At 45.7% G+C, this 12,522-nt stretch overlaps 1 protein-coding gene across 1 annotated transcript in view; it reads right to left on the bottom strand.

The window, feature by feature from the left end:
* PTPRF (protein tyrosine phosphatase receptor type F) overlaps positions 1-12,522 on the bottom strand; it is a gene marked incomplete in the record, with an annotated part of 622,098 nt that overhangs the window by 75,885 nt on the left and 533,691 nt on the right. Inside the window, 2 exon segments of the mRNA XM_073593920.1 lie at positions 5,820-5,930; positions 11,381-11,398. Coding sequence (XP_073450021.1) covers positions 5,820-5,930; positions 11,381-11,398 — 129 coding nt within the window.

The following is a 12,522-nucleotide window of genomic DNA, read 5'->3' as shown; positions in this document are numbered from 1 at the left end:
TCATCTAGTTCAGGGGTCTCCAAACTGCGGCCCTGGGGCCGAATGTGGCCCTTTGCTTGCCTTTATCTGGCCCTTGGGGTACTATTCCTCCCACTGACATAAACAATGGGGCATAATTCCTGTCACTGACACCAACAATGGGACACTATTCTGCCCACTGCCACCAACAATGGGACACTATTCCTCCCAGTGACACCAACAATGAGGCACTATTCCTCTCACGGAAACCAATGATGGGGTACTACTCCTCCCACTGACACCAATGGGACACTATTCCTCCCAGTGACACCAACAATGAGGCACTATTCCTCTCATGGACACCAATGATAGGGTATGAATTCCTCTCACTGACACCAACAATGGGGCACTATTACACCCACTGACACCAATGATGGGGTACTATTTCTCCCACTGATACCAATGATGGGGTACTATTTCTCTCACTGACACCAATGATGGGGTATTATTCCTCCCACTACCACCAACAATGGGACACTATTCCTCCCACTGACATTAACAATGTGGCTTAATTCCTGCCACTGACACCAACAATGGGGCACTATTCCTCTCACTGACATCAATATTGGGGCATTGTTACCGACACCAGGATGTTTTTTACTCCCACTGGCCACAGTGTGGCACCTCTAAAGTCTGAGGGATAGTAAACCGGCCCTTTGTTTAGAAAGTTTGGAGACCCCTGATCTAGTTCAACCAATTTTACAATTCAGTATGAGGGAGGAGCAATTGTTTAATGATGCTCCACCTACCATAGGTCTGTTGGTAACTTTTGTGGAACTGACCAATTGGATTCGTCCTATGCACGCTCAGCATTTGGACATAAAGCCAACTTGCTCATTGCCAAGACTGCACAAATACATATACACACCAATATATGGAGAAATTCCATGCCGGGGATCTGTACAGCATATCAGGTAACATTTACAAGCTAGTAATACATTTACATTCTTAAACTGCATGTTAATTGCCATTCTATGATTTGTTCATCTCCGGCAATTTAAGTTTAAAATTTCTTTGGCCCCAATGCATCAAGCTGCACCAACAATGAAGGTGTATGAACAGTGCTTACGGCATGCTAAAATGATAGACAACATTGAGGCCACTTTAGCATGCCTTACTACAATTGCAGCTTGATGGATCAGGGATTATGAGTTTTATGATGAAGTGTGATGATACATGCAAGATGAATTCTAAGCACTATATGGGAACTGTATTTTATTGACAGGAGGCCACAAAATATGAATAGGTGATTTAAAAAAAAAATGGAAATGGTAGGAAAAACCTGCGAGAGAAAAGGAATTCCATAACTGTAGAAGAGTCACAGGGTCTAAAGAGAACAGGCTCGGGGGCCCGCAAGAAGAGGAGGTGATGGGGAGGTAGGAGGGCACCATGCACTGTCCAGCGTGCACTTAGGAGGAAGACTTGCAGGAATTTATGTCAGGCAGGGGATAAGCAGGTTCTGCAGGGGAGGAGCTCTGTCCTGAGCCCACCTCTGCTGTTCTCCAAAAGGGGGTGGGGAGGGAGTTACCAGACGTGCCAATCTCTATCTGGATAAGAAGTGAAAGGGACCAACCTTCTCGCTGATCTGAGAGATGGAGGATTGATTGTATGGCGGTGCGATGAGGATGACGAGGAAGTAGAGAGACAAGGAGAAACATAGAGAGAGTAAAAACAGCAAACTGCATGTGTACAAGCAACAACACACGTGTCACACACCAAGCATCATGGCCAATCCAGTGCAAGCTGCGAAGACGCTGTATTTTTCAGCATACTGGCAATCTTAGTCCGCCCAAACTAAATACTTTAGTTAAGCAAGCGGATTCACCCCCTGGCTCCTTATATTTCCAGAGGACTTCAATGGCGAGTTTCTCAATCTTCAGCCACTGCACAGCCAAGTGGACGGGTCACAGCGGCAGCAAGTGGGTGGAGCTGGGAACTTAGGAGCAAAGCCTTCACTGGGCATTCCCAACAGAAACTGTATAAGGACACACAGGACAAACATGACATACAGATCACAGTACATACACATCCATACCAGCAGACAGAAAAGGAGACACTCATACTGGGGTGTATGTTCACATGAAGGAGGGACAGAACAAGAGAGAAAGGAAGACAGAGAGAGGAAGAGATACTGAGAGAGAGAGAGAGAGGAAGAGATACTGAGAGAGAGAGAGAGAGAGAGAGAGAGAGAGAGAGAGAGAGAGAGAGAGAGAGAGAAAGACGAAGCCAGAGAGAGAGAGAAATACAGAAGGAGACAGAGATGAAAAGAGAGCAGTAGAGAAAAAAGATGGAGCGAGAAGTACAGACACAGCCAAAGGGGAGAGAGAGTGAAAGAGAGAGAGACTGATATGGAGAAAGAGCGACAAAGGGAGAGACACATAACTGAATAGAAAGATATAAAAAGATATATGGAGAGAGAAAGAGAGAAAGAGAGAGAGAGAGAGAGAGAGAGAGAGAGAGAGAGAGAAAGAGACGGAAGGAGAGAAAGAGACGGAAGGAGAGAAAGAGACGGAAGGAGAGAAAGAGACGGAAAGAGAGAAAGAGACGGAAAGAGAGAAAGAGACGGAAAGAGAGAAAGAGACGGAAAGAGATAAAGAGACAGAAAGAGAGAAAGAGACGGAAAGAGAGAAAGAGACGGAAAGAGAGAAAGACACGGAGAAAGAGTGAAAGACATAGAGAAAGAGTGAAAGACACAGAGAAAGAGTGAAAGACACAGAGAAAGAGTGAAAGACACAGAGAAAGAGTGAAAGACACAGAGAAAGAGTGAAAGACACAGAGAAAGAGTGAAAGACACAGAGAGAGAGAGAAAGACACGGTGAGAGAGAAAGACACGGAGAGAAAAAGAGATACAAAGAGAGAAAGACATGGAGAGAGAGAGAGACACGGAGAGAGAGAGAGACACGGAGAGAAAAAGACATACAAAGAGAGAAAGACACGGAGAGAGAGAAAGACACGGAGAGAGAGAGAAAGACACGGAGAGAGAGAGAAAGACACGGAGAGAGAGAAAGATACGGAAAGAGAGAAAGACATGGAGATAGAGAGAGAGACACGGAGAGAAAAAGAGATACAAAGAGAGAAAGTCACGGAGAGAGAGAAAGATGCAGAGAGAAAAAGAGATACAAAGAGAGAAAGGCACAGAGAGGAAGAAAGACACAGAAAGAGAAAGACACAGAGAGAGAGAAAGACACGGAAAGAGAGAAAGACACGGCGAGAAAAAAGATACAAAGAGAGAAAGACAATGAGAGAGAGATAAGGAGAGAGAGAGAGAGAGAGAGAGAGAGAGAGAGAGAGAGAGAGAGAGAGAGAGAGAGAAAGAAAAAGAAGGATACGAAGAGAGAGAAAAAAAGATAGGGATGCGGAGAGAGAGAGCGAGAGGGGGGGGGGGCAGAGAGGGATTAAGAGGGGGGGGCAGAGAGGGACTAAGAGGGGGGGGGGGAGAGAGAGAGAGAGAGAGAGAGGGGGGGGCAGAGGGGGGGCTGAGAGGGAGGGGGGGAGAGAGAGACACAGGGAGAGAAAAAGAGAGAAGGAGCCAAAGAAAAAGATAGGGGCGAGGAGAGAGAGAGAGAGAAAGAGATACAGAGAGGGAGGAAGATAAGAGCAAAGAGAAAGAGATGGATAGAGGTGAAGAGCAGAGTGGAGAAATAAAGAGATATAGTGAGCATAGGAGAAAGAAATTAAAAAAATGAGACAGAGGTGAAGGGAAAGAACTGTAGAGGGAGATATGAAGAGAGTGACATGGAGAAAGGGATCCAGAAAAAAGAAATACAGAACAGCACTTTAGAGAGGAGGAGACAGACTGGTGGGGGTTTGTGTGGATCTCTTAGGTTTTTCTATAGCCAGAGAGCTGTACACTGCATGTTGGGGGCTAAATGTCCTGTAATACCTGCCCTTACCCATAGGAGGCAACCTTGTTTGTGTTAAAGTGAAAAAAACTTTTAGCGTATATAACTCCACTTGGTGGAATTATATACGCTAAATTCCTGGGATAATACCACAACCCCCCCCCATGGGGCTAGTGCACTTCACCTGTCACACACTGCCTTGTCCTCACTTACACTGTAACACTAGCACCCTTGTCACTGCCGTTCAGTGACAATCTCTCCTGAAATATAGCCTTCTACCACACCTGTGCCATATCCCCAGTAGTATGTCTCCAGCCTTCTATGTCATATGTAGTATGTCCCCGGTCTCTACAAGCATGTCTCCAGCCTTCTACCACACCTGTACCATATCCCCTGTCTCCTGCAGTATGTCTCCAGCCTTCTATCTCACCTGTAGTATGTCCCCGGTCTCCAACAGTCTTCTGCAGTATGGCTCCAGCCTTCTACCACACCTGTAGTATGTCCCTGGTCTCTACCAGCATGTCTCCAGCCTTCTACCACACCTGTGCCATATCCCCAGTCTCCAACAGTCTCTACCAGCATGTCTCCAGCCTTCTACCACACCTGTGCCATATCCCCAGTCTCCAACAGTCTCTACCAGCATGTCTCCAGCCTTCTACCTCACCTGTACCATATCCCCTGTCTCCTGCAGTATGGCTCCAGCCTTCTATCCCACCTGTAGTATGTCCCCGGTCTCCAACGGTCTCCTGCAGTATGGCTCCAGCCTTCTACCACACCTGTAGTATGTCCCTGGTCTCTACCAGCATGTCTCCAGCCTTCTGCCTCACCTGTACCATGTCTCCAGTCTCTTGCAACATGTCTCCAGCCTTCTATCATGCTTGTACCATATCCCCTGTCTCTAACCTTCTCTTGCAGCATGTCTCCAGCCTTCTATCACACCTGTACCATGTTCCCAGTCTCTAGCAGTCTCTTGCAGCATGTCTCCAGCTTTCTTACATGCTTGTACCATATCCCCAGTCTCTAACCTTCTCTTGCAGCATGTCTCCAGCCTTCTATCTCACCTGTAACATGTCCCCAAGTCTCTAACAGTCTCCTGCAGCCTTCTTTCTTGTAAGTTGACCTCTACTACCCTGTTTCCCCGAAAATAAGACCTAGCGTGATTGTCGGTGATGGCTGCAATATAAGCCCTACCCCCCAAATAAGCCCCAATTAAAGTCCTTGTAGGTCTTATTTTCAGGGTAGGGCTTATTTGGGGGATAGGGCTTATATTGCAGCCATCACTGACAATAACGCTAGGTCTTACTTTCGGGGAAACAGGGTAGTTAAAGCGGAAAACTCCCCAAAAAATGGCTAAAACCTTCCGACCAGAATTACTTTGGCTACAAAATCCCGGCAGCTCTAAGGGGACTGGATTTGCTGCAGTGATCAGAAGATGTCTGAGCAGAAATCACATATTAACAGTCTCCTGTGATTTTAGACACAGGTCCATTTTCCATCAGCCTCACACCCCCCCGCGTGCCTGTGTGTGTGCAGCTCTCTGAGCGAGGATGAATGACACGGTGAGAAGCGATAAGAGCAGCGTCTCCGCTCTCCGGGTAATCAGGGAAATAAATGTGGGAATTCTTTCAGTCGATTCAGAAATCACATTAATTCTCATTAAACACAAACCATCACGACAGAAGACAAAGCATATGGCATCCCATACACCAGAGACCGGCGCGCAGCTGCTGCACAGCGCGCGGAATACTCCTCAAAGCTTTATCCGCACGCTGACAGCCACGACGCAGCCTCGCACTCACACCGCAACCACACTCAGCCGGGGGGAAGCACACTGCTCAGCGCCGGATTGAAGCCTTCCGTCTCTCGGTGCGCTGCGGTCTGGTAAAGATGGTCGTTGAAGGGGGTGTGGCCCATGAAGGTGATTCGCCAGGTACCGATGGAGGGGGGGGGAGTTCTTACCACGCACGTAGAGGTTCGCTGGGGCGGAGTAGCGCGTCCCGGCGCTGTTGGTGGCCACACATTCGTACTTCCCCTGGTCGGACTCTTCGCTGTTCTCAATCTGGAGACCGCCTGTGGGGACACAATAGACACGGGTGACAAGGAGTTCAAGGGTTACTCTTGGTGAATTAAATAAAAGTAAAAAAGTTTGTTTAATTTCTAATATCACTAATTGTACCAAATGTTTTCTTTTCTACCATTTAATACTAAGACCTGACACCCTCACACACTATGGGGTTGATTTACTAAAACTGTATAGTGTAAAATCTGGCGCAGCTCTGCACAGAAATCAATCAGCTTCCAGATTTTTTTTTTTTTTTTGTCAAAGCTTAATTGAACAAGCTGAAGTTAGCAGCTGATTGACTACGATGCAGAGCTGCACCAGATTCTGCACTCTCCAGTTTTAGTAAATCTCTCCCCCTATGTGTCTGTGCTCACCTCCTCCATCATACAGCAGGGAAAACATCTGCTACAACACTGTAGCTCAGCATTTCGTTCTGCTTCATTGCTATAACATGCTAAAAAAAGAAGGTGTGACCACACACGGAACCAAGAATTTCAATATAAGCACCTGGCACAACACTATGGGGGGGTAATTTACTAAAGCCGGAGCACACAGAATCTGGTGCAGCTGTGCATACTAACCAATCAGCTTCCAGTTTTTTTTTTGGCAAAGCTTAATTAAACAAGCTGAAGTTAGACTCTGATTGGTTACTATGCAGTGCTGCACAAGATTCTGTGTGCTCCAGTTTTAGTAAATCTCCACGTCTAATAAAATTTTTTAATTTTTACTTGGCTGATGCACTTCGCTGTGTTAGAAAATGCACAATGCCTCCAGCATAACGCATCCCTTAGTGGTTTTATCATTCATTAGAAGACTTCCCCTAGACTGGCACCTACCTAGTTCTGAATGCTGTCATTCTGTCCTTCTGCCACAGGAGGGCAGTACTCTACTGCAGTCCACACTGGGACTCTGCTAGACTAAATGATCAACCTGGCAGCTCTCACTATATAATCCATGAAAATTAAAGGATAATTGCAATTATCTAGTATTTTGGGGCTGTTAAACAAGCTAAGTAAGCATTGCACAGGTATGAATATAAGCCAGTGCTGGCAGGATTAGAAATGCTAAATTACAGCCTTAGAAACTGCAATGACTTGAGACTTGGTGACCAAAACAGCGGCTTCAGCCTGCCTGTGCACTAAGGATACAGGAAAAAGGGGGTCTGTGACTCGCTGTAAATTCTTCTCTATGATCCTGCACCACATAGACCCCGCCTCCATGTATCCCAATACAGAGCCTGCACATCATAGACCCCGCCTCCATGTATGCCAATATAGAGCCTGCACATCATAGCCCCGCCTCCATGTATCCCAACACAGAGCCGGCACATCATAGCCCCGCCTCCATGTATTCCAATACAGAGCCTGCACATCATAGACCCTGCCTTCATGTATCCCAATACAGAGCCTGCACATCATAGACCCCGCCTCCATTTATCCCAACACAGAGCCTGCACACCATAGACCCCGCCTCCGCATATCCCAATACAGAGCCTGCACATCATAGACCCCGCCTCCCTGTATCCCAATACAGAGCCTACACACCATGGACCCCGCCTCCACATATCCCAATACAGAGCCTACACACCATAGACCCCGCCTCCCCATATCCCAATACAGAGCCTACACACCATAGACCCCATCTACACATATCCCAATACAGAGCCTACACACCATAGACCCCGCCTCCACATATCCCAATACAGAACCTACACACCATAGACCCCGCCTCCACATATCTCAATACAGAGCCTAAACACCATAGACCCCGCCTCCACATATCCCAATACAGAACCTACACACCATAGACCCCGCCTCCACATATCCCAATACAGAGCCTACACACCATAGACCCCGCCTCCACATATCCCAATACAGAACCTACACACCATAGACCCCGCCTCCACATATCCCAATACAGAGCCTACACACCATAGACCCCGCCTCCACATATCCCAATACAGAGCCTACACACCATAGACCCCGCCTCCGCATATCCCAATACAGAGCCTGCACACCATAGACCCCGCCTCCATATATCCCAATACACAAGCAGGCTACAGATCCAAGTCTAAGGATACCTCTGATAACCTGGCAATTCTAATCAAGAGGAGAGGAAAGGGATATTTTTGTTGTCAAAGACCTGGGCACCTCTGTTACACACATTTATGTTATATCAAAAAACAAAAAACTCCTAAACAGGAAAAATTCCGAGAGGATAAAACACCCCAATCAGATTATCACAATATAATAATCATATTTGAAAAATATAACCATTTAAAAAAGGTAAAATCATTCGATCAATGGGGCCCGCATAGCTCACAGTGATGGGTCACGATTACTATAAACCATGCATTGCCCAATTCATTCCCAATATTTTTAGCTTTTTCAAATTAATAAAACTTGGGTGCCGTTCCAGAATCACTGAATATAATTAACTTCACTGTACTTGGGGTGCGATCACCTTGGAATGATTCCTGTTTATTGTTTTTTTTTTTTCTTTTCTGATGATGCCAGTTCTGGGTTATACAATATTACAATGTGTCTCTGCCCCGACATAACATATGAAAAAGAAATCCGACGTGTTTCGGGGGTTCAGACACTCCCCTTCATCAGGACTCATGTATTGTGTGATCTCATATATAGCTGGACATGATTAACAGTTGTGTATATAGATACATATATGTGCATGATATATCGATCTATATATCTATATATATATGTATTATCAATGCAATTTGAGTAGATCACATAACACATAAGCCCCCTGATGAAGGGGGAACTTATGAATACCCTGAAATGCGTTGGATTTATATATATATATATATATATATATATATATATATATATATATATATATATATATATACGGTATATATATATATATAAATGATCTAATAAAATATTACTTGGACTCTTTGAGCATTAGTGTGGCGCTCTTACTGCTTCTTGTATAGTAGTTGGACTTTTCACACACCATCTCCCCTCCTCCCCCGCACACACACACCTTTGGGGGGGTGTTCAGATATATGTGAAAAGCTTCACTGAAGCAAATCCGCTCCATCACTGAGACGGTCTTTTACACTGATGCTAACACTGGATAATAACAATAGAAGATCTAACACCTTTCTTTGAATGTTTTCCAACATACTATATAGCGGTAGTTTTCCTGTATCAGGCAGCATTTGGTAAATAGGGGCTGCTGAGAAACATTTTCTGCTGTAATAAAAACCCTTTGGAGAGATTAGAGTAAAATACAATCACAATACGGAAGATATAAGCATAAGCTACACAGCAAGCACAATCAGCTGAAATCGATCGGATGTCTGAACGTATGAAGCCTTCAGGCAGTCTTGCGGCTGGATAGATGGGGTGTTAGTGGTTAGGGGGTGCAGAGTGATCGTGGTATGTGATGGTGAAGACGATGGACCGGAGGTAGACAACACAACGATAAAGAGACCAAAAAATACCCAATACGGGGGGGAGATTATAAAGATATTGTATTAGAGGACAATTCTGATGACTACTACCTCTTCACACCTTGTACTATAACATTTCAATGTATGCCCGCATTCTCCACCATTTCCTGTTCTATCTGTACAGATTGATTTCATTATCATGGCCGGTGACAAATCTTTACATGTTATTATTTTTAATATTTAAAAAAAAAGTTACATAGTCAGTTTGAAAAAAAAATACACTAGTCCATCTAGTTCAACTAATAAAAAATAAATAAATAAAACATAAATCGAAAACTGGCACTATCCTATACCCATAGTTGATCCAGAGGAAGGCAAAAAAAAGCATGATCCAATTAGCTCCAGTGTGGGGAAAAACTCCTTCCTGATTCCCCAAGAGTCAATTGGATATTTCCTGGATCAACTACCCCTGGCTTTATTACCTCAAAATTTGTTGATATACACTATACTACCAAAAGTATTGGGACACCTGTCTTTACACGCACATGAACTTTAATGGCATCCCAGTCTCAGTCCGTAGAGTTCAATATTGAGTTGGCTCCGCCCTTTGCAGCTATAACAGCTTCAACTCTTCTGGGAAGGCCATCCACAAGGTTTAGGAGTGTGTCTATGGGAATGTTTTACCATTCTTCCAGAAGCGCGTTTGTGACGTGGACGTCACTGATGTGGACGAGAAGGCCTGGCTCGCAGTCTCCGCTCTAATTCATCCCAAAGGTGTTCTATCGGGTTGAGGTCAGGACTCTGTGCAGGCCAGTCAAGTTCCTCCACCCCAAACTCGCTCATCCATGTCTTTATGGACCTTGCTTTGTGCACTGGTCCAAATCATTTGGTGGAGGGGGATTATGGTGTGGGGGGTTGTTTTTTTAACAGTTGGGCTTTGCCCTTTAGTTCCAGTGAAGGGAACACTTAGGGCGTCAGCATACCAAGACATTTTGGACAATTTCATGTTCCCAACTTTGTGGGAACAGTTTGGGGATGGCCCATTTCTGTTCCAACATGACTGCGCACCAGTGCACAAAGCAAGGTCCATAAAGACATGGATGAGTTAGTTTGGGGTGGAGGAACTTGACTGGCCTGCATAGAGTCCTGACCTCAACCCCATAGAACATCTTTGGGATCCATTAAAGTGGAGACTGCGAGCCAGAACTTCTCGTCCAACATCTGTGCCTGACCTCACAAATGTTCTTCTGGAAGAATGGTCAGACATTCCCACACACTCCTAAACCTTGTGGACGGCCTTCCCAGAAGAGTTGAAGCTGTTATAGCTGGAAAGGGCGGAGCCAACTCAATACTGAACCCTACGGACTAAGACTGGGATGTCATTAAAGTTCATGTGTGTGTAAAGGCAGGTGTCTCGATATGTCTGACAATATAGTGTATTTAGGAATGCATCCAACTCTTTAATACTGAGCTGGCCAGAACTAGTTCTTGAGAGAGTTGCCATTTTTAATTGTACAAACAAACGGCAATATTGTATATAGGAGCTTCCACTACATTTGAAGGCTCATTCACACTTGTGTGGTAATGCATGTGTTGCTGTGTGTGTTACCGCGATGAAAGACAACACACATTACATTCTCAATGGTAGCCCAACACATTTTGCCAACGGACATGTGCTGCAGTGCAGCATGACGTGCATTGTGGTGCCCTGCCAAAAATGTTGCATGCACGATCGATCCATTGGGGTGCGTTGGACATTCTCAGCTTCAAATGAATAGGCTGTTCTAACACAACGAACGTTAAAGGCATGCAGAGCCGTGGACCAGGCCGGTGTGAATGAGCCCCAAAGCAATACCTTTGGTGATAAGACCTGAACACCCTCCATGACGCATGAGTGAGCCAGAGCATGGTACGAAACAGGATGGACACACGGACACAACAAGGCTAATAATGTTAATTGTGAAGGTGGATGAGCCGCGGATGGGACACGGGCTATGTGGCGAGATGGCGGCTGTGCCAGAATTACACCGGCATTCTTACCTCGGATTGATGTACCACCTGGTGAGGTAATATGAATGCAAATAAGATTAGAAAGAAGCTGTTAGTAGTTAGAAGAGGAGAGAGAGGGACATTAAGAGATTACAGGGGACGCTGGGCAAACCACTTCACAGACACGGCGCTCAGACTGCGCCTTCGGCACTCGTGTCAATAAAGAGGTCATTTCCATTGTAAGCGGGATTGTAATAATAAGAAACAGGAATTACATGAACTAATTAAACACAAGGACTGGAGAGCGGCAAGTAAAACAGGTTTATCTAATAACACAGAGCGAGCGGCGCTGCCGACACCGGGAACAGCGGATGGAGAATTCTACTTGTGTGTTCCCGTTCTAATGCTTTACTAGGGCTGGGACAGGAAATGAGGGGAAAATTCCAATGGGGGACACAGCAAGAAAAAGCTGCCAGTTTCTTCACTTCCTCCCCAAATGTTGCTGTTGGTTATTATTTGGTTCAAAAGTTTCTCCTCACTTTCTGTCAGGGTGACATGTTTGTAGCCGGGACAGGAATTGTGCTAGAAGAAATCTTTGGGTTGCTATAGATCTACTTTAGTAGAGGAATAGTGTCCCATCATTGGTGGCAGTGGTAGGAATAGTGCCCCATCGTTGGTGTCAGTGGGAGGAATAGTGCCCCATCGTTGGTGTCAGTGGGAGGAATAGTGCCCCATCGTTGGTGTCAGTGGAAGGAATAGTGTCCCATCGTTGGTGGCAGTGGTAGGAATAGTGCCCCATCGTTGGTGTCAGTGGGAGGAATAGTGCCCCATCGTTGGTGTCAGTGGAAGGAATAGTGTCCCATCGTTGGTGTCAGTGGAAGGAATAGTGTCCCATTGTTGGTGTCAGTGGGAGGAATAGTGCCCCATCGTTGGTGTCAGTGGAAGGAATAGTGTCCCATCGTTGGTGTCAGTGGAAGGAATAGTGTCCCATTGTTGGTGGCAGTGGTAGGAATAGTGTCCCATCGTTGGTGTCAGTGGAAGGAATAGTGCCCCATCGTTGGTGTCAGTGGAAGGAATAGTGTCCCATCGTTGGTGTCAGTGGGAGGAATAGTGCCCCATCATTGGTGTCAGTGGGAGGAATAGTGCCCCATCATTGGTGTCAGTGGGAGGAATAGTGCCCCCTCATTATTGTT

Source organism: Aquarana catesbeiana, linkage group LG07 (genome assembly GCF_042186555.1).
Source record: "Aquarana catesbeiana isolate 2022-GZ linkage group LG07, ASM4218655v1, whole genome shotgun sequence".
Lineage (NCBI taxonomy): Eukaryota > Metazoa > Chordata > Amphibia > Anura > Ranidae > Aquarana > Aquarana catesbeiana.
This window is presented reverse-complemented; position numbering and strand designations above follow the sequence as displayed.